The 27,584-nt window shown below is 46.2% G+C and overlaps 2 protein-coding genes across 3 annotated transcripts in view; one reads left to right on the forward strand and one right to left on the reverse strand.

Moving 5' to 3' along the window:
* Positions 1-26,665, forward strand: LOC113964872 (alpha-2-macroglobulin-like protein 1). Of its 2 annotated transcripts, XM_027677637.1 has the most exons (36): positions 1-258; positions 2,063-2,249; positions 2,583-2,745; positions 3,521-3,573; positions 3,886-3,906; positions 5,148-5,301; positions 5,730-5,814; positions 6,357-6,477; positions 7,284-7,401; positions 8,259-8,368; positions 8,671-8,841; positions 10,154-10,378; positions 10,509-10,572; positions 11,101-11,246; positions 11,402-11,551; positions 12,402-12,599; positions 13,278-13,371; positions 13,998-14,151; positions 15,980-16,208; positions 16,551-16,674; positions 16,854-16,975; positions 17,385-17,436; positions 17,838-17,921; positions 18,293-18,469; positions 18,773-18,854; positions 19,478-19,634; positions 20,143-20,217; positions 20,426-20,597; positions 21,039-21,253; positions 21,545-21,760; positions 22,131-22,246; positions 22,918-23,008; positions 23,297-23,365; positions 24,605-24,707; positions 25,410-25,451; positions 26,520-26,665. In XM_027677637.1, exons 1-35 carry the CDS (start codon positions 185-187, stop codon positions 25,448-25,450), a joined length of 4,413 nt encoding a protein of 1,470 aa, XP_027533438.1. In that variant the 5' UTR covers positions 1-184; the 3' UTR covers position 25,451; positions 26,520-26,665. The 2 variants fall into 2 exon arrangements, 1 of the variants encoding a protein (XP_027533438.1); XR_003533325.1 differs by lacking the exons at positions 22,918-23,008; positions 25,410-25,451; positions 26,520-26,665 and having other exon boundaries at positions 24,605-24,622.
* The window catches only part of A2ML1 (alpha-2-macroglobulin like 1), a 28,605-nt gene continuing 23,931 nt past the window's right edge, over positions 22,911-27,584 (reverse strand). Inside the window, exon 37 of the mRNA XM_027677707.1 lies at positions 22,911-23,094. The gene's annotated coding sequence lies outside the window, so the exon portion shown is untranslated. The remainder of the gene's footprint in view (positions 23,095-27,584) is intronic.

Genomic DNA, 27,584 nt, shown 5'->3' on the forward strand with positions numbered 1-27,584 from the left:
TGATTTCCACCTTCTTGGTTTTGAAGCCAAGAGAGAAACGGGCACCCTGTCAGGGCAGGAGCTGCATACTCCTTCAGCTCTGGATGAGGGGGAGAAGGGAAAAGGAATACAGCAGAAGCAGGAGCGAAGGGGGTGCTGAGGAGAGACTAAGCTTTCCGAGGAAGAATTTGACTTGCAATCAGCTATGTGGAGCATCATCGCTTTCCTGTGGGGCAGCATCCTTCTCCTGCCTATGGCGGCTGGAATGCCTGCAATGCTGTAAGAACCTCAGCTGCTTTAAATACACAGTCTGGTCTGTGGGGGGTCCTGGGCGGGTGGCAGTATGACAGAAACAGGACAGAAGTCTTAAGGTGAGGAGTGTTTTTCCAGAGAGGTATAATTTCTCATGTTCCAAAGATTTCACTTGGTTTTCGCGTGCCCTCTTCGCCACACTCCCCTTACCACTTGGCTCTCTGCCTTTGATGTAGACCATGTATTTTAGCAAAGACTCAGGCAGAGCAACTCTGCCAGCTTTCTGCATGTGTTCATGCCAATATCTCATGTCTCCTACTCTGTTCCAGAATATGTTTCCTTTTGGGCTAAGCTTTTCTCCCAAGAGTCATAGATCACCATTTAATACTTCAGGGATGCTCTTTGTAAAGCAATGTGTTCGTTCAGGCTTGGCTGCCCATCTGCTCCCACCATGCCTTTTCTCAGACCTCTGTCAAGGACAATTCTCAGCTCTGCTTCTCTTCATATACTCTGTCAGGAATGCAGCTCCTGTTCCAGCAGGTACTGCTGTGATATCCTGGCTTGTGAACTTGTTCTTGCTTTTGGAAGGCCTTTGCTTTTGCAACCATGGCTCAAGTGACTGTGCTTGAACAGTAGATATTACAGTGAAATTTAAGTCACTGGGTTGTAGCTGGGTTCCCTCCTGCTGTGTGTGGTGTGGCACGCACAAGTCTAGTTTTAAAAGACTTTTCCAGCAGGAGTATAGCATCTTCCTCTAGACATGTTCCATAGGCTGACACAGTTCCCACACAAATTATGTGCTTTAATTACTGCTACCTGTTTGCCATTGCTACCTTCAGCATGAAGCTTTGCTTTATGGAAATACCACTTGTTTCAATAGACTCTCTGCTGTCTCACCTGTATACCAATATTTTTGTAGATTCATAAGAAAGGAATCCAGCCTGGATCTTGGAATCCTTGAATGAGAGCCTCTGAGATGCTGTCTTGTACTTTTATAGCTCATAAGGCAAGGGCAAGGGATGAATTGTCAAAGGGGTGTAAAAAAATGTTCCAGAGTAAGGTCATTAGGAGCAAGGGAGGTATGGGAGGTTCAAGCAGTGAGTCTTTGGACCAAGTGGCAGGGGGAGGTGCCACGAGTCAGCTTAAGTAGGAAAATCAAAATGGTTTTGCCATATGTTACCAGATCCCCAAATATTAGCAGCAGACAAGCTGCTCAAGGCAGCTTGGCAGCACTCAAGTGTGAAAGCACTCGAGGCTTCTGGCCAGCAGGACTTTGACTCCCTCTTGCCAGGGTGCTGAGCTCCAGCTCAGAACTGCCAGCAGGTCATCTCCCTGCCTTCTGCTCTTCTGATCTTTCCAGGCCCTGCCCTCCTATTGCTGCAAAACATGGTGCTGGCTGAACCTGTGCAGAGTCAGTATGTGGGAGGAGTCAGTGATAAGAGTTTTGAAACCTGCTTGAATGTTGGCTTCTCCTTGGTTCTAGTTGCTGCAATGAAATATGAAAACAAACAAACAGTATGAACAGCTTCTTGGTATTATCATGGTAGCCAAACTGCTGCTGATCACTTGGGTGGCATGGGGAGGTCCCTTCACCTTATTTTCACTTTCAGTTTGGGAAGTAGTGACTTTATCCTTTTTATATGGGCATGCAGCATATAGTGCAGACTCAATGTTAATGTCTGCAGTACCTATGATCGTGTCTCACTGGCATTGTGACAGCAGAATGAAGAAACCAGAAGTACTTCCTAAGTACCTAAATCCTGTGGTCAAGACCTGTCCTCTTGGAAAATCAGTTTTCCTGCCTTTTTGGTTTTGTTCTTTTTTTTAATAGAAACTATGCCGTGGCAATACCATCGCAGCTCTACTACCCCTTCTCAGAGACAGTATGTCTCCAGCTCAGCAGAAAGCAAGAAGTCCCAATCCATGTGTCAGTAATCTTGCAAAGCAGAGCTAGGAATGAGACTCTGATCACTCAGTCCATCTCTCAGCTCACCTTCTTTCACTGCACAAGGTTCCAGGTGAGTAATATATTTTCAAGAGTTGTCAGTAGGGTGGAGGTTGCGTCAGTTCTGCTCCTGCTGGGCAGAAAGGCAAATTGTGTATTCCCATGAGGATATCTTAATTGGCCTGTGAACCTTCCACTTCAGCTGTACAGATCTGCCAGTGTCCTTCCTGATGTGTAGCTCCACTAATATTTTACTTTCCTAAAAACCATTTTGAAATGTTCTATGGGGTCTTTAAGGGAAGAAGAACTGGCGCTATACAAAAGTAGTATCATAATCATTATTTCGGAAACCTTGGGATCAATGAATGGGATCCACCCTGAATGATGGTTATAACTATACCTGCAGGTCCCTCCTCCTGTTGGAAATCCTGATGAAGTGGCTTTTATTGTTATCACAGTCCTGGAAGCCAACTCAGAGTTTCAGAAGAAGCAAAAAGTCCTAATCAGGCATGCAGACAAGAAGACTTTTATCCAGACAGACAAATCCGTGTACAAACCTGGACAGACTGGTATGGACAGAATGCCATGTCTTGTGAGAGAAAGAACAGTCCTCAGGACACAAAATATGGGTTACCTTCTAGTGCTTGGAACAGGGCCTGCTTCTCAAGGGAAATGGGTCAGAGGCTTCATCTCCCTTCTTGGCTTTGCGGGATTTCTGAATACTTCTCTCCTATGTCAGCATGGCATATGTTTTCTCCAGTACTACCCGTACGCAGACAGCATGCTAGTGTGAACAAGGCGTGTGTGTGTTCACTGATGTGTGAGAAAAGGGTCGGGTGCCACTGTGTTATATTATTCATGATTGCTCCAGTCAAAGCCACGATAGTCTGTCAGGCCCCTAAATCCCTCTCTTTCCCACAGACTTCCTCGGATGAGGATCACAGTGCTACAGGCCCCACCACTGCCCTAGCACAGCTCAGATCAACGCAGGGTACAGCTGTTTGTCCCGTGCCTCTTCACCCTTTCCAGTAGGATGAACTTCACTGTAGGCAAGACTTAGAGGCCCACCACAGGTCCACTGTTCAGAAAAATGCTGTTTCTCACCAGCACAGCCAATTTTCCCAGAAAACCCCACACTCTATCTTCTAACCCTTTTTTTTCTAGCAGCCTGCCAGCTCCTAGCAGGACTTTGGACATAGGCCCAGGAGAGGATGACTCTAGCTGTTGCCCACATCCTTTCAGTTAAGCACATGGGCACATCTTTCTTAGCCATCCATTCTTGTTATTTATTATTAAGAAACTTGATTTCATTTCAGCCAGTCCTGTTGTTCTTTTGCTTTATAGTCAAGTTGCGGATTGTAACCTTGGATCAGAACTTTATTGCCAGCAGTGACATGGTAAGTCAAGAGAGAAGATACCTTACTAAGTCTGAAAATGCTGTGGGCAGCCTCCATGACCTCTGGATCAGTGCTTGGCCCAGCTAGGTGATCCAACTGTGGACAGCTAGTCTCAGTGTTGCTTTTGGTGCTTACAAACAGTGTTGAGCACCACCTGCAATGCAGGAGCTGCTCATGATGTTGAGTTATGGGCAGTCCCTGGGAATTGCTTGGGGAAGACTGAGAGATGGTTGGGGGATAAAAAATACTAGGGATGTGGATGGTAATTCACCTGGAAGCATCCAACCAGTAATTGTTTTTTCCTCCCCACAGCAGCAACTGGTGGAACTGAAGGTAAAGCACCTACTTTATTGAAATTGGTGAACTCTTCTCATCTTGGGGAAGGCACAGGTTTGGAGATGATGGTGGGGAAATATGGTTGCATGAAGTCAGTTACCTCAGAAGGAATGGGAACAGTCCTTGACTTCTTGCCCTTCCCTCCTTCAGTGACCACAGAAGTTTGTCAGTGCAATGTCATGACACCAATCACACAGGGGTCCCTGCATAAATGATGGGTACCATTGAAAACCATTCCAGCAAACCTTTCTAGAGTAGTCACAGGACTTTTAGTCCCTCTAGCCTATGAAGACTTGTGAAAATCCTGAAGTTTCTTTAAGGAGACATACAGAAAACAAAAGATTGACCAGTTAGTGTTGTGACTGCCCAGCTAGAAAAACTTCCTAAAGCAGCTTTCAGGGTGTTGTTCTTAAAATCAGTTCGTTTAGTGCAATCACCTGAGTTGAGGAAAGACACCTGAAAGTTTGTGATACCCATGCTGAGAGGTCACAGCTCCAATTAGCAATTGGCAGTAGCTAATATACATTTGCATGCAATACCCAGCAAGCAATGAATAAATAAACACATGTTTTCTGAGATACCCATGCAATACTTTATGCCACTTTATACAAACATAGCACTCTGATCCAGCTTCACCTTTTCAAACAGCAGTTCCCACTTGTTCCATATGAAGTACCCATCAAATCATCATTAAGTCTTTACTGGCTGGGCAGTGTGACTGCATCCAGAGTTCTGCATCTTGCCCTCCCAAGAAACAGCAGTGGAAGACACTGTCCTTCATGACTGGGCTTCAGTGGTCCCCTGCATGAAGTCCTGGCCTATCATTTACCCAGAATTCCCTGGGGATTTAAGACATCAGACTCTCCAGAAATCACTCCCGAGTAGGTCATGTCTTAGGCAGCATGTGTCTCTGCAGTGACCTGGGAGCTGTGCCTGCTCGGATCACCACAGAAGTCTCTAAGAAGGACCACCTCTATTTCTTAGTTAGACCCACAGGCAGTAAACCACAGTTTTCCAGCAGTCAATGAGATGGCAGTGCCATCGACTTTGTCAATGAGACAGGGAGAAAGTCCTTTCCTCATCAAGTTTGGACTCACCTGAACACTGTAGCTGTGTCATGGACCTGGGCTCTCAGGACAAGAGAATATGTGGTCAGACCACGCTCTGGTAGATTGGACATCCTGCAAAAGAGTCTTTTTGCACTGTCAATTAACTGCTCTCTACTACTACCTGTGCAGGACCCCAAAGGCAACCGAATTGCACAGTGGCAGAATGTTACACCTGTGGGAGGTATTGTGGATCTGTCCTTCCCTCTGGCTGCAGAAGCACCTGTTGGAGAGTACACCATCAAAATGCCTGACCGTACACGTACCTTCAGGGTAGAGGAGTATGGTAAGAGTCTCAGAAAGCTAATGGCAGCAGAAAAATGTATATTGCCTCCAGCCCCACTCTCTCACACAGAATTGAATAGGCCATGCAGCTGTGAATAGCTGTGCCAGTTGTGCTATCACCTGAGATATGTAACTGCCTGCCAGTAAGTGTAATCACTTTCATTCAGGTCCATTGGCTTTCTGCTCCTCCATGTCCTGAGGATGGATGGAGGCAGTGTCCCACAGCTGTGCTCTGGAGAGGAAACTAAGGCTGTCTACTCCCATCACATTCTCCTGGCGGGGCTGCTGGTACATTCCTACCGGGCCCTGTGCTGGTAGTCAGGGAATGAAAGGAGAGATTTCTTTTCTGTGAACAACCACTTAGGAAGGATTGGAACAAATGAACTCTCTCTGTTCTCACTGAATTATATTTCTCTTGCTTCCACACAGTGCTGCCCAAGTTCAGCGTCTCCATCCAGATGCCTCAGGTGGTTACCATCTTGGAGGAAAACTTCCGTCTCCACATCTGTGGAATGTGAGCTGACTTATCATGGTAGAAGATACGTTCTTACGGGTTTGGGAACTGCACAGCCATCAATAAGTGAACTCAAAATGGTCTCTGACAACCCTACCCCCATCCCAAAGTTTGGTACCCTGGTATTCTTCGCTAAGTAATTCTCCTGGACTCTCACCGTCCTCCATATTCTCTCTCCTTAGTTCTTTCTCTGTGAGTTTGAAAGTGGCAGTGGATTACCTCAGTGTAGCATGTGCCCTACAATACAGTAACTGCTGTATTTATTACTGACAGTGTTGTAGGAATAGTGACTCATGGCCAACACAAAGTCCCTTAGCCCTGCCTGGTGGGACTAGAGTTGACTTGGAGAGAACTCACCCACCACTGCCTTCTGTCTCAATCTGATGAGGTTATGTTTACTTCCTGGCCTCTGCTGAGCTCATGAACCGTGAAGATACTGCAGGTTTCTAGGCTGTATAGCTGCAAACCACAGGCTAAAGCTGGTGTTATTCACTCTTGAGCCAGTGTTTCTGTATGTAAGTCCTCTATGCTCTGTTTGCCAGGTACACATATGGGAAACCAGTCCAGGGTAGTGTGAAGGCTGTGGTGTGCCGTAAACATATCCACTATAATCGAAAGTCTTCCAAAGCCAAGCGCAGTATTTGTAAGGATTACACCGGCAAGGTGAGCACACAGGATACTCCTCTTGCAAAAGAGAAGAACAAGGGCAAAGAGAGGGAATACTAAAGGATGGAGTGGGGTAGACATTGGCTATTGAAGCAGATTGCCCTTTGCTTGGGGATGAATGACTGTTATGTCCTTAACTCCACAGCGTAGCAATCTTAGCCTTTCTCAGTGATTTCTCTGACTGCACTTAGATGCTCTCAAAGGAAGAAGCATCTGTAGGCAAGCTAACTGCAGACTTTCCTACAAAACAGGTATTGCAACAGGGCAATAAAAAATACAAACACTGTTCACATCATTTCACTTCCACAGGATGCATTTAAGCACCACTTTTTAATCTAGTGTAAATACCTATGTGCTGTTTCCCAGAAAGAAGGGCTTAGGAGACTCAGAAATTACCACTTGCATCTAAGCAAGCAATTGCACTTCATCACAGACTTTACTCATTCATGTCTATGGTTGAATGAATGTTTACATATTTTTAAGAAACCAATATCTTAAAGCACATATCTTAAAGATAAATCCTGTCCTAGCAGAAGAAATTGTGTTGTCAGGGAGAAATGACAACTCATGTTTGCTACTGGTGCATGAGCGAGCATGTAAAGATGAGAGATGTGTGAAACAGCATCTCCCATTAGTGACTGCTCCACAGAAAAGGGATGTTTCATGCCAGGATGGGAATTGCTCCTTTAACTGAAGTGTCTTAGTCATGCAGTTTTAGACTTCTAGGCTTTGGGTTTGATCTGCACTGCAGAAGGGATTAGTGCATTCATGATTGATTAACAAATACAATTTCATATTTCCAGACAAACGAGGATGGCTGCTTTGCCACTGAAGTGAATATTAAGAATTACCACCGGAAGCACGGTGACAAATATGATTTCAACCTGGAAGCTGTGGCTTTTCTGAAAGAAAGTGGAACAGGTAGCAAAAACTGATCCTACACTTCATGGAAAATCTTTTACTTTACTCTCATACAACATGCTTATCTTTGGGGTTTTATCTGTAAGAACCTTATGGATCCTTGTGTCTTCCCATTAGACCACTGGAACTTTCTGCACTGTCTCCCTTGAGGTCAAATGTTCAGAGGGCTGTGTCTTCCCTGGGAGCGCCATAACAACATTTGTGTTTTTGTGTATCATAACACCCAGGTCTGACTCACATAAGATATGTGAGTTCCCCCTGTTTCAGGATGGGCTTTAGCAGTGTGCTTGCTCCTCCACAAGCTGCTGTGGGCAATCCAGCTCTGGCAGTCACCTTGGTTTGACAGAGATGGGCAAGAGCTGCTTTTTCTTGTCTTCTCATCACATTATAAATGTGTGTGGAGGTGGGCCAGGCCAAGTTCTCTTGTTCTTAAACCATACTTTAGTCCGTTGGAATGAGGAGTTAGAGCAACTAGGGCTAACCAAGGCCCTGATTGTGTACTGTTGTTAGCTATTCATTAGATTTACCTCCATGTTCCAGATAGGGAAATAAGGTTTCCTGTAAAGTTCCCTCTCTCACAAAATTTTACAGAGCCTTCCTTGCAAGAAAATGTTTTGCAGCCCCCCGCCCAAAGCAGACTGCTAACATGGTGAGGGCAAGGAAAAATGTTTCCTTCTAGTGACTCTGCTGTGAGAAGGGAAAGAGAATGAAAGAGGACAACTAGGAGTAGGACCATCTTTAACAAAGGGGGAAAGGGCATTTGAGAACTGTCTGACAGAGACCTCCTGGTAGACTGCTGTCATTCTGGCAGGTCAGACACATGATACTCACCTTCATGTACCTCCTGTCTTTCCTAGGGGTGGAGTTCAACACCACTGAAAGCTGCAAGGTCACTTTTGATATCACAAGTCTCCAGTTCTGGGAGACAAGCTACTACTATCAGCAAGGAGTTCCCTACTATGGAAATGTAAGTGAAAAGGAAAGAAATATGGAAAGCCCAGAACCTGGGCCTAAGCAGGTGGCAGACACAAAAGTATCAAGGGGTTCCCTTGTTCTGAGCTGCCCAAAGCTGCTAGCAAAATCCTCTGTCCCAGTGTCCACTTTGACATATCTACCAAGAGGTTATGCAGAGGTGTGGCCACAGGATCTGTAGCTTTGACAGATGAGAGAGCTGCTGCATAAATGGGGGGAGGGGGGTTGGAGAAGTTAAAATTTACATTGAGAGTCCCTTTATGGAGAGCAGAACTGACTGTTTCTGCATCATTACAGCTGGAACTCAAAAGTGCCAATGGGATGCACCTGAAGAACAAGAAGGTGATTCTTACAGTGTCCTATGGTAGTGGGAAGCAGACCAAGACCTACTTCACAGATGACACTGGGATGGCCTCTTTCATCTTAGAAACATCAGCATGGGACAACAGCAGTAAAGTTATACTACAGGTTAGGCCCAATAATTACATTGCATTTGGTTAGCAGTAAACAATACATCCCTCAGACCTATAGTCTGTGTCATTGTCTTGGCCAAGACAGGGAGATGGAAGCATGGAACAGTGAAATAACAGATCTAGGGCAAGAGGAATTGTTCATAGCAGAGCCACATTTCTGGCCCCTAGAGCTTCAGCAGTCCCTGAGCAGTCCCTGGCAGTGGACAAAGACTCCACAAAGTTGTGACTGAGTTCTACCTACACAGCACCTCTGTCTGAGGTGGAAAGAATGTAGTGGGACTGGGCAGGGACAGAGAGTAAAGAAAGAACTTCCACGTGGTATGGAACAGGAACATAGGAAAAAAGCTAGGGAAGAACAATCTAAAAATACATGTGCAGAAGAAAGTGTCGGTGATGAGTTTGCATTATGTTTCCTCATAGCATAAAAGGTAGGAAAAACCTGGGATATAAGAGCTAGAAAACTTAAGGGAAAAAGAAGGAAGGCTAGTTAGGAAGCAGTTGCTGCAACCAATCTGGAGCTAAGCAAGTAACCAGAACATAAGGAGCTAGATTAGGGATGTCATCGACAGGGAATTGACAGACAAAAATTTGCTTCTGCTTTCCCATGAACAAAGAAGGCTCTCTTGTCTGGTTGTAGGACTAGGTTTCTAATACCTGTCCTGTCTAACTTTGAGGTCAAAGCACTTTAAGGCAAGCCCTGTCTCTGATATTATCAGAGGTATCTTAGATGATGGATCTTGACCTTTCTGTAAGTCCACAAGATGTTAATATTATAGTCTCAGTACAAATAGGTCATAGGTGAAAGTTGAGCAAGGCTATTGATCTTCAGTTGTCCCCTGCCACATCTACCCTATAGATCAAGGAAAGTGCTGAAAGAAATACAGTGTGTGAGTGGAACAGCACTTAACAGTGAAATACATTATCAGGGCAGATCCATGCTGATAATTTACCCACAAGTACCAGACAGAAGCGAAGGGTTCAGTGGCTTGATCCAGGCACCAATAAGCCACTCTACACAGTCTAGTGATCTGGCTTGCTCCCATGGTAGCAGCAGCATTGCAGAAGTTCAGACTTCAGCCAAAGCTTTAGTAGTATAACAGCTCCCTGCCCCTGTTTAGGCGCAAGTTATCACAGAGTGTGGTAGATCTGGCAATCCCAAGCTTCACAGAAAGAGGCTTATTGAACTTGGCCTAGGTGGAAAGAGACACCTCACCCCTGGGAGAGTTCGGGGTTCACTCTCCAACCAGTCTTGGTTTTGGCATGGGGAGAGATGCAAGAAATCTTCAGACACTTTTTCTGTGCCACAGGCAAAGACCCAGCCGGAGGACTTAAGCAGCCGAAATGTGAGGGTGTCTTATGGCACTGCATCCCTCACACTGAGGGCCTTCTACTCTTCCAGCCGCAGCTTTGTGAGGATCCAACCAACGCAGGCAATGCTGCCCTGCGGGGATGTGCAGCAGGTCACTGTGCACTATCACATACTGGCCACAGAGCTGGGGGATGGGGCTGCCAAAGCACACTTCTACCACCTGGTGAGTGCGGGGCAGCACCGGCAATGAGGTCAGCTTTGAGACGGGCCTGTGTCAGCACAGGGCCCTTTGCTGGCCCAGGAACACAGAGCAGAGGCATTTACAATCCCTTGTTCTGTTCATTACCCTTTAGGTTTTGGCCAGAGGATCCCTTGTGCATCATGGCCAAACAACAGTACTTCTTGATCCTCCATTAGGTAAGAGCATCTAAATACCAGGAACAGACTAAAGCCCCAGCAGGAAAGTTCTTCCAACCTAAATGGAGAAGGATAGAAAAGAGATCTGAGACCACCAGGAAACCACAGAGCTGGCACAAAAAAATCTAGAGGAAATGTCAAATATGTGGTCTCTTTTCTGTCTTTTAATTTCCTTTTTCTTTTTTTCTGATCAAATGATGAAATTCAAATGATGAAATTGTCAGAATTTATCTGCCAAGCAGGAGATTATCAGTGGTAACTTATGGAATCTTTTTTCTGGACTCAAGTGGAAAGTTGTTCACTGTTGCCAAGATCCCTCATGATATAAGGTCTCTGCTATAAAATGGCATATATATATATGTGGCTATGGCTATCTAGCAGTGGCCTCCCCAGAAGCAAGGGAGAATAGTTTTTTCCAAGAAACAGTACAGAAGTATTACAGAGTAAGAGGGTGTTGCTGTTGTAATCCTTGGATTGCAGACTGCCTTGCTTCTTCCTATACTTTCCAGTTTTTCCTTCTTCCTTCAGGTCAGCATAATGGGTCTTTCAATGTCTCTCTGCCCATTGACCTCATTTCACCCATGGCTACTCTCTTTGTTTACATTGCTTTCCCTGAGGGACAAGTGGCAGCTGACACCTTCCGTCTCAAAGTCTCCAACTGCTTCAGGAACCATGTAAGTAGTGCACAAAACATGAAGGGGCAGGTAGGCTGGAGGGGAGATAATTGACTGCAAATTGGCAATAGGTGTCCTGCAGAATCCAGTAGCCAGAGTCTTCCCTTTTCTTTGTCTGTCAATGTCTTTAGTCCCTTTTTCTTCTGCTGTTTCAGGTGAAGCTTGGCTTCTCAGACACAGTGGCTCTTCCAGGATCATCTGTCCATCTCCATTTGCAGGCTGCACCAGGCTCTCTATGTAGCGTCCGTGCTGTAGACCAAAGTGTCCTTCTCCTGAGGCCAGAGGCTGAGCTATCCAGGGATAGTGTGAGTCACTTCAGTGCTGAGCCTTGCTAATATTGGAGAGATACCTTTGGATTATCTGGTAGCAGGAACTGGTTAGTAAGGCACAGTGGATATACCAACAAATATTTGAATGGGGACAGACCAGGGCTTAATGAGAAAAAATGAAGGCAAACATCAAATACCAGTCAAAATTTCCAGTCTCTACAGAAGGATCTAATAGAATAACCCACTGTCATCCCCAAGTACAGCCCAAAGTCACATCCTTGTTACACTTTGAGTGCTTTGCCACAGTGGCACACAGAAGACAAGAGACATCCATCTCCTGAACCAATTTGTGACAGTGCTCTGGAAAAAAGAGTTATGTTGAAAAAAATATCAAAGCTGTGACAGGCTCCATGTCTTTGTTCCAGCTCTCATAAACCAGACAGTCCTTCCGTTCACAAACTGAACGTTAAGTGATGTCTTAGCAGTGGAAGGGCCCAATTTCTCCTTTATGCCTGGGTCTAAGGACACTTGAATTGCCTTTTGACACTGTCTTGGTGGATCCAGGATGTGCCTTCAGTCAGACAAGAAGCTGTCTAGTGACTCAGATGGGGAAGGTGTCCTCACTCTATGCATTGAGTTCACAGGTACAATTAATGACCTAGAAGTGACCACAGCTATGCAGCCATACCTCAGAGAGGTTCGTGTTCATCTCTGGTGCTATGCATCTAAAATTTATGGAGGCTCTCCATGAAGATCAAAAACCCTTGAGGCTGGGTTTTTGCAGCAGGCAGGATTCGAGCTCTGCCTTTGAGGTCACAGAAAATCTCTGGATAGAAATGAAAATCTTCCCACCTCTTACTGTACTGTTTTCATTCTCTGTCTACAGGTGTATAATATGTTCAGCTATTCTCAGGAGCACCCCAGCACACTCACAGACTTCTACAGTGACTACTGTACTATCCATGAGAGCCCAGGAACCATTGATTCTCCTCAGACCACCCTTCCACCAGGAACAATGTCACCATTCATATACCGCAGACACTCCTATGCTGTGTCCCAACCAGATGTTTATGAACTTCTGAAGGTAAATCTGATTTCCAGAAACCCTGAGATATCAGAGCTGAGCCCTTTTGTATCCCTGGTCAGCACTAGGCAGCTTCACAGGTTGTCTTTCCTGTAAATGCTGGTGACTTCAGGTTATGAATTTGCCAAGCTTCTGAACTAGGAGATCTCTGACACTCTCTGCTCCCAGCTTGATAAATTCCCATTGGTCAGGTAAATTCCTAGAACCCAGCTCCCCATTAGTCCCAAGGTTGAGACCCCTAGACTTTCTAGGGGTTGAAAGGAGACGGGAGTGTTAGCCTGTGTCAGAGAAAACTGGAGGTGGGAAAAGCAAATCACCTGAAAGAAAAGGGGGAACTGGGGAAAGGAGGGAAAGAATAGTAGAAAGGAATAGCAGGTGAAGGATAAGAACAATCTGGGTTAGGATGGGCAGCAAATTGTGGTGCCAAAATAATGACTTTGTGTGCAGGCATACACATGCGAGTGGTCACCCCCACAATCCTGTGGCAGGATGGACCAGGACTGGGCTTTGGGAGCAGGGCAGTTCTGAATTCTCTCCCCGTACAAATTCACAAGTCAGGTTGAGGTGCAACAACACAGGGTGGCTGATATGCTGGGAAGCAGGGGCAGAGACAGACCCTCAGACACACTATTCCCTCCACATAAATATGCCTTCTTTTCTTCCCTCTCTTTCCTCCAGAATTCAGGTCTAACATTTTTAACCAACCTTAAAATCAAATCTCCTGTTGAGTGCCACACACAGACCACTTTCAACTACGACTACAACTACATGTGTACATCTCGATTTTTCCTGTTTCTTTGGAAATCACGGGTAACATACAGGCTGCACATGGGCAGCTGAACATGCAGTGTTCTTAGGAACTGGGGATACCTTCCAGAGATGAGTGGGAGGTTGCACAGGAGATGTGCAACAAAGGAAGAGGGGAAAAGTCCTGGCATGGGTGTGTGTCCAGTGCACTGGAGGGGCAGAGAGGTGGCTGCAAAAGAAGAACCTGCTTGGAAGTTTCTGCTGTCAGGCAGGAAGATGACATGGTTCAAGGGTGGAAATGGGGCAGGTGCCTCAGGGAGGAAAATCTGTTTGTAAGACTAGGAAAGGTCTTGCTGGAAAGCAATGCCAAGATTGGCATTGGGCAGTATCTAGACTTTTCTGCAGGATCTGAGAGCAAAACTGCTGTCAGGTAGAATGCCTCCTGGGGGAGCACACACATATTGGAATCCACCTGGTCTCCTGAGTTGTCTTGTGGAAGAAAAAAGTGAAGTAGGTTGAGGGCATTTTGAAGAGGACAAGTGGGATTGGGATGGGAGTAGGAGGAATGGACAACTGAGCTTTTCCCAGCTGAACTCTATCCTGATTTCACAGCTGCTCTGCCTTTTGAATGAATGCTTGTATTCCCAATAGCTTATGACGACCTGGCAGTCTTGAACAGCTTGGACCCAGAAACAGATGATGCTGTTGAACATGCTGAGTCAGAGCACACTGACCTGGATAGCGAGTCAGGGCCAGTACGTACCTGGTTTCCAGAGACGTTCATCTGGACTCTGGTTCCCATCAAGTGAGTAATTATGGTCTGAGACCCCACATGAATCCAGATTCTACCAGCCACAGTAGAGGGAATGGGCAGGAGCAGAGCCAGGGCATTATTGCCTTTTGTGCACAAGAAAGAAAAGGAAGATGTGAAGAAGTGGATAAGGACAATGGAGTTTTGGTTCAGTTCCTGTCTCTGATGAGATTTTCCAAATGCTCTTGGGAATTTAACATCACACACTCCTATGGGATGGAAAAGACCTCCAAAAGTCTGTAGCTCAACATCCTCCACAAGGCAGGTCCAGTTAGGTCAAGTTGTAGTCAAGTACTCTGTATCTCCAAGGATGGAGATTCCACAAACTGTCTGCACATCTGTTTTGGTGTTTGACCATACTCATGGTATTTTTTTTTCCTTATCTTAGGTCAGAATTTTCCATGTTCCAATTCGTGTCTGTTACCTTTTATCCTACCAATAAGCACCTCAGAATAGACAGGTTCCATTGTCTCTATGCCTTCCCAATAGGTAGCTTTAGAAAGCTGAAATGTCTCCCCTTAGGCTTTCCCTCCAAATTTTAAAAACCCCAGTTCTTTCAGCCTTCCCTTGTACATCAAATGTCCCAGCTCTCTGACCACCTTGGTAGTCCTCCACTGGATGCATTCAATTATGTCAGTGTCTTTCTTATACTGGAGGGCAAAAATGGAACACGGTACTCCAGATTTGGTCTCAAATGGAGGAATACAGGGGAAAAATATCTTTTCTTAACCCACAGTCCAGAAGTAATGGTCTCCATTGTTGTAAGGGCACATGAGATGTCTCATGCTCAACTTGTTACCCACCAGGACCCTGCATCTCTTTTTCTGTAAAGTTGTTTACTAGTCAGTGATTGTGTAGCCTGTACTGTTGTATGGTATTATTCCATCCCAGATACAGAATTTACCCATTTTTACAGCTTCTCAAGGTTCCTCTTAATAACAACCTTTCCCTCCAGATATCCCTCCTGATAATAGGAACCCCTCCCTAGCAAGGTATAGTCTGCTAATACATAGTAAGATTAGTCTGCCGATCTTGCTAAGGATATCCTCTCTCCTATTACCCAGATCATCAATAAAGCCATTAAGTGGTATTGCCCCAAATGTTGGGCCCTGAGGGATGCCACGGGTAAACAGACCCTGGCTGGACTTCATGTCACCAATAACCATCCTTTGTCCACAGTGGCCCAGTGAATTTTCTGTTTACCTTACCATCCACTTGTCCAGTCTGCACCTATATGGCTACAAGGATACTACGGGACTCTGTGTCAGAGGCCTTGCTATCGTCAAATTTAGCAGCATCCACTGTTCTTCCCTTATTCACACACCTCATCTTTCTTAATTCTCCCACGTGCTGATGTTCTCCGCCTGTAAAAATGGATCTCTGCCTCTCTATCTCATTTGGCTGGATTATGATCTTTCAGGGCAGGAACCATCTTCTGTTTTGTGTATGCAGATCTGTGAGTGACACTCACAATGTTGACTGCTGAGCTGTGGTTGGGAGTTTGGGTGGTAGTGTGGTGGAAGTGTCACACAGTACTCCATGGCACAGACTGGGTATATAACATGGACCCCTGGGAGCCCTGTGTGCCCACACAAAATAAGAATTTCAGGTGCAATGCTGCTCATAAGCAAATTTTGAGTTGCATTTTCCTCTCAGTCCTTCCTTGCCCACCTATTTGCTATCCTTCCCATACCTCAGTCCTACTTCCAAGCAATCCCCACACCTTCACACCCACTTCCACTTCCACTTCATAGTCTGAATTTCTCCAAGAGAAATCTTTCCAGGGGTGGGGACAGGCCCTTCCACTCTGTTTTCTCCTCAGCGACTCAGGGGCTGCTGAGCTAGCTGTAACAGTACCTGACAGTATCACAGACTGGAGAGCCATGACCTTCTGCACCTCAGAGAGCCATGGGTTGGGAATCTCAGAGACCACCAGCCTGCGGAGCTTCAAGCCCTTCTTCATGGAACCCATTTTGCCATATTCTGTTTTCCGGGGAGAGTCATTTCCCCTGAAAGTCAAAGTCTTCAGCTACCTGAAGCAGTGCATGGCGGTGAGTGGCTCCCTCCAGGATGGTTTTTGGGCAGAGGGATGTGTGGTAACTACTTCACTGATTGAGACCGAGATAAGGAGCTGCCTCCTCAGGCACCAAAGCAGATATTCAATAAAAGTTCCACACAGAGGCATCTCTGACCAGTTTAATCCTCCCCAAAAGATGAACCCTACATGACTGCAATATCCATGGAACACCGTTGGTGTCCCACAAATATTGTAACAGTGTCATCATCATACTCATCCTTGGGTTCTGGGATTGACTGTCATTTGGAACAAGGAGCTGAAAGGAAAAACACAGCAGCAGCTCTGTAACCTGAGTTCCTTTCTGTTTCACCTCTAGCTTCAGCTTAGCCTAATGGACTCCAGGGATTTTGAATTTGTGCATGCAAATGTAAGGTTCACTATTTGTCTGTGTCCTGAATCAGCAAAAACATTTTTCTGGGATGTGAAGGCCACAAAATTAGGTAAGGGGACAAGGGAGTGGCAGGAGTGGGAGGCAGTGGCAGAGCTACTTGAGGAAACTAGAGCTGGGCTGGAAGGGAGAATGGCCTACTATGGGAAGCATGAGTGAGCAGCTTTAGGCTGAGCTAACTAAAGCACAGGCATGAATGTGTCAGCTGGCCTTGGTGTTTTGTTTTTTTAGGGAAGGTGAATTTCATTGTCACTGCTGAGGCGATGGAGCAGGATGATGTTTGCACTGAAAGCACAGCTGTTGTGCCAGAGTCTGGAGGGAAGGACACAGTGGTTAAACACCTGCTGGTGAAGGTCAGACCACACTTCAGAGTTCTGGCGAGGTTGGAACTGGGTCAGGCTCAAAACAGCCTGGTGGGTGGCTCTGGGAAGGAAGAGTCAGCTGGGTAGGTAGGCACATTTCTCAAGGAGGCTGGTCAAGGAGTGATTCTAAGGGTAGGTTGGATTGGAGCATGAGCTCCTCCACTCGATGGAACAGAAATGTCAAAACTGCTTGCTAGCAGGGCAGCAGAGTCAAAGGTCATGTAAGGAGCTTAGAAACCTGCTTCTCAGTAACACTTCACTGTTGGCATGCATAACCCTTTGTCATGGCCCATGAGGATGGAAAAGAGGGCAGTAAAGGTGCAGGAAGGTGGAGTGATGAGCAGCTGCTTTCTCATTTTACTGCTCTCCCTTCTAAGCTGACCAGCCTTTTCTCCACCAGGCAGAGGGGCAGCTGGAGGAAAAGACCCACACCTCACACCTATGCCCTGAAGGTAGGTGCAGAGATTCCAGAGACCATCTTGCCACTGGGGCTCTACATTTGCATAGAACAAGGAGATCAGACAGAAGCAGTGTGGTGTCTGAACAACTCCAGGACTACCTGGAGGTGTATAGGGAGCAGAAAGTCAGGGATTTTGGAACTTTTATGGGTAGGCATAGCCATTCAGCCCTACCCAGTAGTAAAAGCTTCTGGCAGCACCAAGCCACAATCTAACCACATCAGAGTCCCTTATCAGTGGGTGGCCTGATATCTGTGTCATCCTCTCTTCTGGATGCTGATTTCACCATCCGTTGAGGTGATCCCAGCCTTATTTACACCATCTCCTGGGGAATGCCTGTGACTCTGCCATCTCCTCTGAGCCCATCGTTGTCCTAATGTTTTTGACATTTGCAGGAACTTCAGCTTCAGAGACAGTCACTTTTACAATGCCAGAGAACATTGTCCTTGGTTCAGAGAGAACCCACATCTCTTTCTTAGGTGAGTTTTAGGGGTGTCTTGGAAAGTAATATTTTTCCCTGCACGACACTTCTCTTCTGGTACCAGTGTGTCTGCTTTAGCAAACAGAGTAATAAGAGGAAATAAGTACGGCAAGGTGTGATAGTGTCTTCTAGAGAAGCATCTCATCTCTCTAATGTAAGTGGCACTGGATGGACAGATAATTTCACCAAGTCAGGGGAAAGATAGACAAGTACCATATCACTGTTCCTACAGTCTATAGACATTAACATCATGTGAGCAGAGTTGAACTGAGACCAGTCTTAGCAGGTTATCTGGAGAATCAGCGAGACCAGAATTGTTTTACATGCAAGAATATGTATAGCTCCCAAAACTGTGGTTCTGTCTTACAGGTGACATTTTGGGGACAGCACTGGACAACATAGATGAACTCCTCCAGATGTCCAGTGGCTGTGGTGAGCAGAACATGGTTCATTTTGCCCCAAATGTCTATATCACACAATACCTTGAAGAAACAGGACAACTGACTCCAGAAATCAAACAGAAGGCAATTGGCTATCTGGAAAGTGGTGAGTGGATTTCTGCTCATTAAGCTGGTGATGTCCACTACATTAGTTTTGCAGTAGAAATCTCAGCAGAGGCTTGGTGCTGAACAGGATTTGTGCACCATCACTTGCCTGACACCATGGTAGTTGCAGCAGTGTAAATCAGGCTGCTGTGTCTCAGCAGAACAAGTGGTACATGGCTCCCCTCTCTCAATTCCTCAGAGATAATTCTCTCTATAATGATCAGCAGGATTGGTGGGCCAGGTTGTCACCCTGAGAACATGATGTATACAGAGCATCTTCACTACCCCCAGCCTCTTCCCGCAGGATATCAGCGGCAACTCCTGTACAAACACACAGATGGCTCATACAGTGCCTTTGGGGAAGGAAGTGAGCCAGGAAACACTTGGTAAGCAGAAGTATCCAGACATAACTGAGGAACAACAGCCTGACCTGGTCAGGCTCAAGCTGGTTTGGATTTTGGTCTGGGGAAACTGAGGAAGTCTGAAGGTGTGGAGTTTTGAAGATAAGTTGCTCCTGAGACATTTTGGAAGGGAATTGTGCCAATGAATTAACTTGAAGTACTCCTGTTGGATTGTTTGTGCTTGAGCACCCCAAATGAGGCTGATTCTGAAAACTTGTCTGCAAATGCACCTTCTTTTCAGGTTTTTCAGAGTGCTTTGTGCCCAAACAAGACTTGAAATGGATCTGAGTGAGCTCACTAAATGTGAGCTCTTGGAGGCAACCATGCACCCTGCTGGAATTGACAGAGCTCTGAGGGAAGCACTGAACTGTGCTTCCCTCTGATGAACTGAATTTTTTCTCTCTTGCTACAAATGGATCTGAGCTTGAGCTTCAAGAGCATCTAACTCATGTGCTTTGCTTGCAGTTCTCCATCTGCACAGAGGCTCTGGCCTGCTGGTATTTCTACAGTGATGACATAGTAGAAGACACAGAGACTCCTGTCTCCTGCTGGAGATGGGCATCAGTGACTGGTTCAGTTCTGTTTTCTTCTTCGTTCCTTGGCTCTAGGCTTACTGCCCTTGTCCTGAAGACCTTTAGCCAAGCCCGGGACTTCATCCACATAGATGAACAAAATATAAAGGATGCTGCCAGTGCCCTGATTAAAAGTCAGACTCCATCTGGCTGCTTCAAGAGTGTGGGGAAACTCTTCAACAATGGCCTGATGGTATGACGTGTCCTGAAGGTTCATTAGATACCTCAGAGCTTCTTCACTTTCTGGCCCAGTTTGGCAAACAAACTCTACTGCAGAAGGAAATCTCTGATGTGCCCAAGGTCACCCTTGGGTGACATTCAGGGTTGCTTAGTCATGGTGGTACTTTTTCAAGTTACAAATGATGGAGATTTGCATTAGGTGACATGTACATGGGAACTGAACCAGTGCCCTACTCTACCTCCATCTCAAAAGCTAACACATGCCACCTTGCAGAGGGGTTGTGGGAACATCACGTTTCCCTGGCACTGAAATCTGCTACTGCAGATTTTATGCAGGGGAGGGGAAAGGGGAATGTGTTCAACAGAGAGTAGATATCAGCCCTGCACTTCCTTAGCAGAAGGAATAAGACCAGCACTTTTGCCTGTGCTGGCTTTTGTTAGGGGAAAAGAAGGTACGGGAAAACTTTTCCCTCTCCCTTCTCACAGCAGCCCCCCTCTTCTCTGTTTTGTGGTGTCTGCAGGGTGCAGTGGAGGAAGGACTGGGGCTGAGCTCTGTGATCGTCACAGCTCTCCTACACTCTGGGATGCCACACTCCGTGAGTATGGGCAGCAGGGACGGGCCGTGTGTGCAGCCCCTCGGCAGGCTGTGAGTGGGTGCTCTGCCTTTGTGCACATGGGGGGTATGTTACCAGTTTTCTCCCCATGTATCCTGTCCCTGGTTCCACCCTCCTCTGCACACATCAAAACTGCATTCCCTTCTCAAACACCCTGCCAGTAATGTGTGTGCTTTCAATTCTATCCTAGGACCCAGTTGTGTGGAAAGCTTTGAACTGTATAAAGGACTTGGTCAATGCTGATAGTGGCAGTTCCAACCTCTACAGCCTGGCACTAGCTGCAAATGCCTTTGCAGTAGCAGGTGATAAGGCCCTCAGGCAGAAAATCCTCAAAAGATTGGATAAGGCTGCCATAATATCAGGTACCAAAGGCTGTGGGGCAGGAGGGAGGACACTGGCAGAATTGTGAGGAGACACCTGGGTTGAACAATCAAGGGATTGGAGGGCAGGAGTGGGGGTCAATGCTAGAGCTTTGTGGGGAGTCCAAGGCTTGGATAGACTCTGTTTGCCAAACTGTCACAGGTTATATCCACACTGTGAGATAGATTGTCTCTATGGATGGTCTCACAGTCCTGGCCTCCCAGTCATCCAAACCAGGGTACTTTCATGGATGTTGTAGAGCCTACAGGGCTAGGGTTTTTTTAACTGGGAAAAGCAGGGTGTGGGGGGCTAATAGGGAGATATGCACCGATATCTGGTCCAATGTACATGGTCACTCAGTACCTAAATACAGGGGCTAAGTAGAACTCCAAGGTTATTAGACACAGCTACACACTCCATAAGTGTTGCCACTCCACCTCTAGATGACCAAATATTCTGGAGTCAACAGTCCAAACAGGAAGAAGATTCCCTGTATTGGTATCGAGCTCCATCTGTTGATGTGGAATTGACATCTAGTATCCTCAAGGCTCACCTTACAAAGTCAAGTTTGTCATCAGATGAAAGTAGAAAGGCATCCCAGATTGTGTCTTGGCTCATCAAGCAGCAAAACCCATATGGAGGCTTTGCTTCAACCCAGGTAATCCCCTTGATTACCATCAACATCAGAGATGATGCCATTCTTTGAGAGCAACAGGTTCTAACAGCACATAGTAAAAAAGAAAAAGAATAAATAAAAAAAGAATGTATGGATTTAGAGCTCCTGGGATTTGGGAAAAGGTGAATATTTGTATTCCTCTGAGATAATCTTATGCTAAAAGTTCAACCCTTATTGTGCTGTAGATGCAATATGAGCGAGGGAAAGGCTAAGGACTCGGCATGCATAGGAAGCAGGAATACTAATCTTCCCAATGTTCATCTCTTTTCTCAGGACACGGTGGTTGCTCTGGAAGCCCTAGCCCTGTATGCAACCAAAATCTTCAGCAAGGATGGCCCTGATCTCCAGGTTTCTCTCTCTTCTAAGGAGTTCAACCAAAACTTCCGAGTAGACAATAGCAATCGCCTCCTGCTGCAGACAGTGGAGCTGCCAGCCATCCCCCAAGATTATACTGTACATGTGCAGGGCCGTGGGTGTCTCTTCTTGCAGGTAAGTCCAGCCAGGAAGAAAAGGTCTGGGGAAAAGCCTTGAAAGCCAGCAAATGTCTTACCTTGCTACTTAGCCAACACTGAAAATAAACTGCTGCAGTAACTTGCAAGAATCTGGGCTTCAAGGCTGGTGGGAGTAGCTGTGATCCAACAGGAAGGGAAGAGCAACTCCCCAAATGAAATCTGAATTATCTCCACCCTCTCCTCCAAAAAGTCCACCAGGAGCAGTGCACTACTAGCAGAACCTCTGCTTCTGCTGCATAGTTTTCTCTTACACCAGTGCAAGACAGCAAACAACAGCCTAGACAAGGATACTCTTCAGCAAAAAAAACTGCTATTCTGTGCCATCTTTCTTCTTTCTGTCCTGGCAGGCCGTTCTGCGGTACCACACGCCTCTACCGAGGAGTGAAGCCACCTTTGCCCTGTCCGTGCAGACAGAGTGCACCACACCCAACGCCACCCAGTTCCCTGTCACCGTTCGTGCTCGGTAGGAGACACTCAGTTGCCCCTTTCCTCCCCTGTGTTAAGAGGCTTCTGGCACCACACCAGTCTCTTGATGGCAAGGCTCCCCTTCACTCATGAGGTCCAAGTGCTAAGATGTCCCTACTCATTCAGCTGTGCTCTCCTCAGCTGGGAGAAAAGTACAAGCCCCCAGAGGAATGGCTGGGGCTATAGTCCTGCCTTGTTACCATGCTAGTCATCACAAGTTCTCCCAAGGTCTATGGGTCTCATTGTCTTCTAGGATTAGGTCTCAAAACACTAGTGATGTGAAGGTCCTGTGGGACTGACACATATTCCTAAGTCTTCCCTCCTCTGCTCCTGTCCGACTCTCACACCACTCTCCTCTGCTATACTCCTGCCTGTCTTGGGACAGAACTGCCAAGAGAAGAGGTGTAGGATGTGATATTCCCTGCCATGCCTAAAGAAGGTAACACCAGAAGGCTTCCAAGGAACTTATTCTCCTTGGCTCAGCACAATTAAAAGAGAGATCAGGGGAAGCATAAAGATTTATTGCAGTACAGAAACAGGTATGCTTACAGGAGAGACATTGGAAAGAAAGGCAGATTCCTCCACCTGAGTACGAAAGCTGGGCTGGAGTCTCTAGAGATCATGGCTCAGAAAGTAACATTAGTGCTGTCCCCTGGGTTCCTGCTGCAGCTACACAGGGAACCGTGTGTCCACCAACATGGTCCTGATCCAAGTGGAGCTGCTGTCTGGATACAGCCCCGTGGCAGGTTCACTGGAAGAGGTGAGACTGCGAATTTGTGTCCAGCTGGGATGGGAACAGTGATGGATGTCCATCATGCAGGATTGTATGCAGAACTGTGATCAGTCCTGTGGGCAGAGAAACATGGTTATTTTCTTCCTTAGAAATCCCTACACTCAAAGTCTCTTCCAGGCTGCACCTTGCCTTCCCCTACTTCAAGGGCTTCCTTGGCCATATGAATATTTTGCCCATAGTCTCACAAGGACAAATATCCCTGAATTATTTCTGCTTTTTGTTAAATCCTTCCTCACATTATTCCTCTGTTTTCAGCTAAAGAAAATGCCTTCAGTGAAGAAAGTTGAAAGTGAAGCTGACCAAGTAGTTCTCTACCTAGAGGAAGTGAGTGTAATTTCAGCTAACATCATCATTAAAAGGGCTGTGGACTAACAGATAGCTTTTAGCTTACTCTTGTATATTTGTTTCATTAGTATTTTAAGTATTCAGTGCTGTTGTTCCTGCATACCAGCCACATTTGCTGATCTGAAGAAGTGTGTTGTGTCAGTCTGCAGCAGTTCAGCTGTAAAGCCACTTACAGGGCCACTTAACTTGAGTGAAATGAGGCTAACTCTGATGTTAAGCCTACATCTGTTGGCACTGTTCAGAGGCTGTTGAAAGTCCATATGCAGTGCCTGATCAGGATTTGGGAGAAGTAGTAGGATCCGTCTAGTAAATCCAAGCAAGCCTGAATTCTTAGAAAGCTCTTAAGCAACCTGGTTGCAGTAGGGAACGTACAAGATTGCTCATGGATTTTGCCAAGATCACTCAAAATTAAACCAGATGGTTGTGTGAACAGCAGTGCTCACTCCACAGCCTCATTAATCAATAGATTAACAACCACTTCAGCCTTTCTCTAGCTATGTGGATACCTGAACAGCACTAGAAACAAGACCTGGTGTGTATTTAATACTTCTGAATTTCCAAGGAGCACTTCTACATTTCTGTGATTCTTCATTCCCAGTTTCTGTCAGTAAACTGAACTAAGCTGGCCTGATAGGAAGCAGGATATTGCCATGTGGATGCATTAGGCTTACAGAGATGCTGCTTTCATTGCATCTACAGCACAGAGCAGAAAGGCAGTACAGAGAAATATTTCAGCTCAGGCTGCCAGGTAGCACAAGGTGCAACCCAATCAACAGCAGGTCATGTAACTACTACCATCCAACAGATGTTCATCCACTTTGCTTAATGATAAGGGTTGTGTGAAACTGGAAAACAAGAGCTGATGTTATGGGACTGTGTATAAGGAAGTAGACACTGAGGCAAGATGCATGAAGGAGCTCAGAAGCACACGTGGGTGGGAAGACGGGATTCATTGGGAACACTAGTGGGATATTCAGGTAGCTAATGCATCCTGACTCTGTAGATTTGATGTTTCTCACGAGCTGAGTTAAATTTGATGACTAAAAAAAAGAGTTAGTCACACAACAGGAAGTTAAAGATATTTCTGAGATGGACTAGAAAGTAGAACAGACCTGTTACAGTGGTGAGGTCTCCATGGAGCCTGAGTGCAAGCAGGTGGAAGGGACTGTCTTAAAGGGCTTTGATTCTGGCTTTAATCCTTGCATTTTTTGGTCTTAGCTGACTAGACAGCCTCAAACCTACACTTTCCTAGTGGAACAGGACACGCAAGTGAAGGATCGTAAGCCAGCGAATATCAAGGTCTACGATTACTACATGCCAGGTGAGCTCAGATGCTGTACTACAGAAACCTCCCAAATGTACCACTGGAAAGAAATTTTCTGAATTTGTCAAGTCTAAGATAATACCATCCCTGCAATGGCTATCTATCTGACTGCCCCTTAGAAGCTCTCTAGGGATGAACTTACCCTATTGGTTTTCAAAATGGTAGATCCTTCTCTCTCTGGCCCTGGAACTTCCAAGCCTGAAGTCAGCTGTAGAACTACTCAGGGTCTAGCTCTCCCAACAAGTGTGGAGCAAGGAGATGTGCTTTTGAACACTCATTTTGTGGGAGGCAGGCAAGGCCAGAGGGACCATAGTGAGGGGATGAATGAGGGTCCCCTTAGAACAATGACACCAAAACCAACTTGTCCTCTATTCTGTGGGGTCCTTAGTGGGAGGAAAAGCTAGAAATGTGTCAGGGATTGCCATTCCTTCAGAAAGTGAGGAATTCATAACTGCAGTGGAGCTCTTTGGAACTTACAGCCTCAAAAGATCGCAAGCCCCATGACTTGGTTGAATCTGGACTAGCTGCACAAAGTCGTGGGCACATACCAGTGGTTTCTGCTGTGGTGTCACAGCAGAGGGGAATCATAGCCTGTAAGATGAGGGAACACCTCTCCTAGGAACAATGGCACAATGCTGGGTTGCTTTAGTAAGTTTTTGGCAAATGTATCTCACAAACCCATTTTTCCTTGTCTTCCAGAAGAAACTGCAGTGACAAGCTACAGTGCCCCTTGCGAATGAGGTGAGGGCCCAACATCTCTTTTCTTATCACAGGCACATTCCTAAAGAATATGGAAAAGGAGGGAGACACAGGCAAAGGCCCTTGGTCAAGAAATTTGCCAGACTGCAGGTCCAGGGTAGGAAGGGATTAGCAATGCCAAGTAAGTGTGAATTTCTGTATCCCAGTGGTTAAACTGAGGGAAAGAGAAAAGTGAAGTAGAAGATTTGATGTGCCCACTCCTGACAGAGTTGGAGGTATGTTATGGAAAACAAGGGCTGTCTGTCACAAGTACTGTCAGCAGTTCTCGCATTTTGCATCAAGTATACTTTAACTCAACACAGTTCCTTTTGCTGGCACTGTCCCTGCATCCCTCCAGCCCTGCGCACACAACATGCCATGTTCACCTTTACTGCAGAGTGTCATTCCATTTCAGTGCAAAGCCTTTCATTGTCTCAGCCTGGCTTCTGATCCATACTAGGGAATGGACACCTGCCTGTCCTCTTTCCAGGCTGGGCAAAGACAAATCTTGAACTTGACTAGTGTCTTGCTCTAAACTTTGCATCTGTGCGCTTTCATGTCCACAGCCCACAAGATGGAGAAAGGTACCTGATTCATGAATCACCTGTAGGGAGGCACACAGCCCTGTCTTGGGATGCCTGTCACAAGTCTCACACTCTTATTGGAGATTCTGCCATAGGCTTTGTATTGATAGAGTGAGAGGGAATCTTAGAATCATACAATATCCTGAGTTGGAAGGGACTCACAAGGATCATTGAGTCCAACTCCTGCTGCTGTACTGGGTAGCCCCAAGAATCACACCATGTGTCTGAGAGCATTGTCCAAATGCTTCTTGAACTCTGGCAGGCTTAGTGCTATGACCACTTCCCTGGGGAGCCTGTTCCAGTGCCCAAACTGCCCTTTGGGTGAAAAGAGCCCTATCCTTGTTGGCCTGATAGTACTGTTTGGTCATGAGGTGCAAAAAAGGCCCCTGAGTTTATAGGTTCCCAGTTAAAGTCAATTATTAAAGTCCCAGCTTTATTACTTCAGGAACACAGTTTTGTATTTTTTTGTCCTTTGTTGTCTTCACAGGAACAGGGACAGACACATCCACTGCAGTCTCTGTCCATCAGTCCCGTCAACTGCCACCACATGGAGAATGAAGAAAATTCTGGCTGAGCAGTTAGCTTCTGAAAGGCTTAGGCTGTGCTTGGCATCATATTAAAAGTAGGAGACTAGAACTGTCTAATTGAGTGATTATTCAGGTTTGCTGTTTTTCTCCCAAAGCAGGAAATTTACATTTAAGAGTACCTGGGAAAAATAACTTCTCCACCTCTGCTCTGTGTGTGTGTGTACATGTAAATGTGCAAAACTCTGCCATTCCAGTTGCAGACTTGCACAGCAGAAGGTAGAGCATACACCACTGCCTCAGAGAACTGATGGCACAAGGAACTTGCAGGAAGGGCACAGGAGATACAGCTATTACATCATGTTCAGTTGTATCTTGTACTCTGAAGCTGCCAGAGTCCTACTGCAGGAAGCATTAGGAGAAACAATGGGAAGCATGAGGAAGCTCCTCCACCACCTTCTGAGGTATCAAATGCAACTGTGGGGACAAAAGGTAAGACTAATAAGGATGGCATGATCCAGTCCCTCCATGGCTAACATCAGACTGTAGAAGGTGCCTTGTCTTGGCTAGTAATGGGAGGGGCTCTCAAGGCAGGTCCCTAGGCAGCACTGCCTCTATGAGATGGTGTCAGGATGCAGCATATACCATGTCAAGATTCTGAATTGTCCTTCCTGAAGGGAATTCTCCAGATCTGTCCTGGCTTCAGGCTACTACTAACTAGCAATCTTCCTTGAAGCCTCTGGGTATTTCACCCCACAAGACAAAATATTACATCTTCCCAGCTTCAACTTGCTCCTTTGGCTCCCTGAATCCACCTTTCCTAGCATGCAATGAATACAGTGTGGGATAGACAGGATAGAGCCATGTCTAGGTCTGAGGGTCCTTGTTGGCACAAGCTGCTATAGACCTGCATTCTCACCCCATGTGGTGCTCAGTTCTTCCTTCCTCACTCTTACTTTGTGAGACACTGTCCCCTTCTCCACCTTCCACCAGAGTCTTCCAGCTACCTCCCTGGCTGCAAAAGAGCC

This window comes from Neopelma chrysocephalum, unplaced genomic scaffold, assembly GCF_003984885.1.
Source record: "Neopelma chrysocephalum unplaced genomic scaffold, ASM398488v2 Primary Assembly neopelma1_43, whole genome shotgun sequence".
Taxonomy (NCBI): Eukaryota; Metazoa; Chordata; class Aves; order Passeriformes; family Pipridae; genus Neopelma; species Neopelma chrysocephalum.

Coding starts and splice junctions, on each gene's coding strand:
- LOC113964872 (XM_027677637.1), top strand. CDS start 185: ATGTGGAGCATCATCGCTTTCCTGTGGGGCAGCATCCTTCTCCTGCCT. Junction 16,976..17,384: donor TTAAACACCTGCTGGTGAAG/GTCAGACCACAC, acceptor TTTCTCCACCAG/GCAGAGGGGCAGCTGGAGGA. Junction 21,254..21,544: donor GAGGCTTTGCTTCAACCCAG/GTAATCCCCTTG, acceptor CTCTTTTCTCAG/GACACGGTGGTTGCTCTGGA.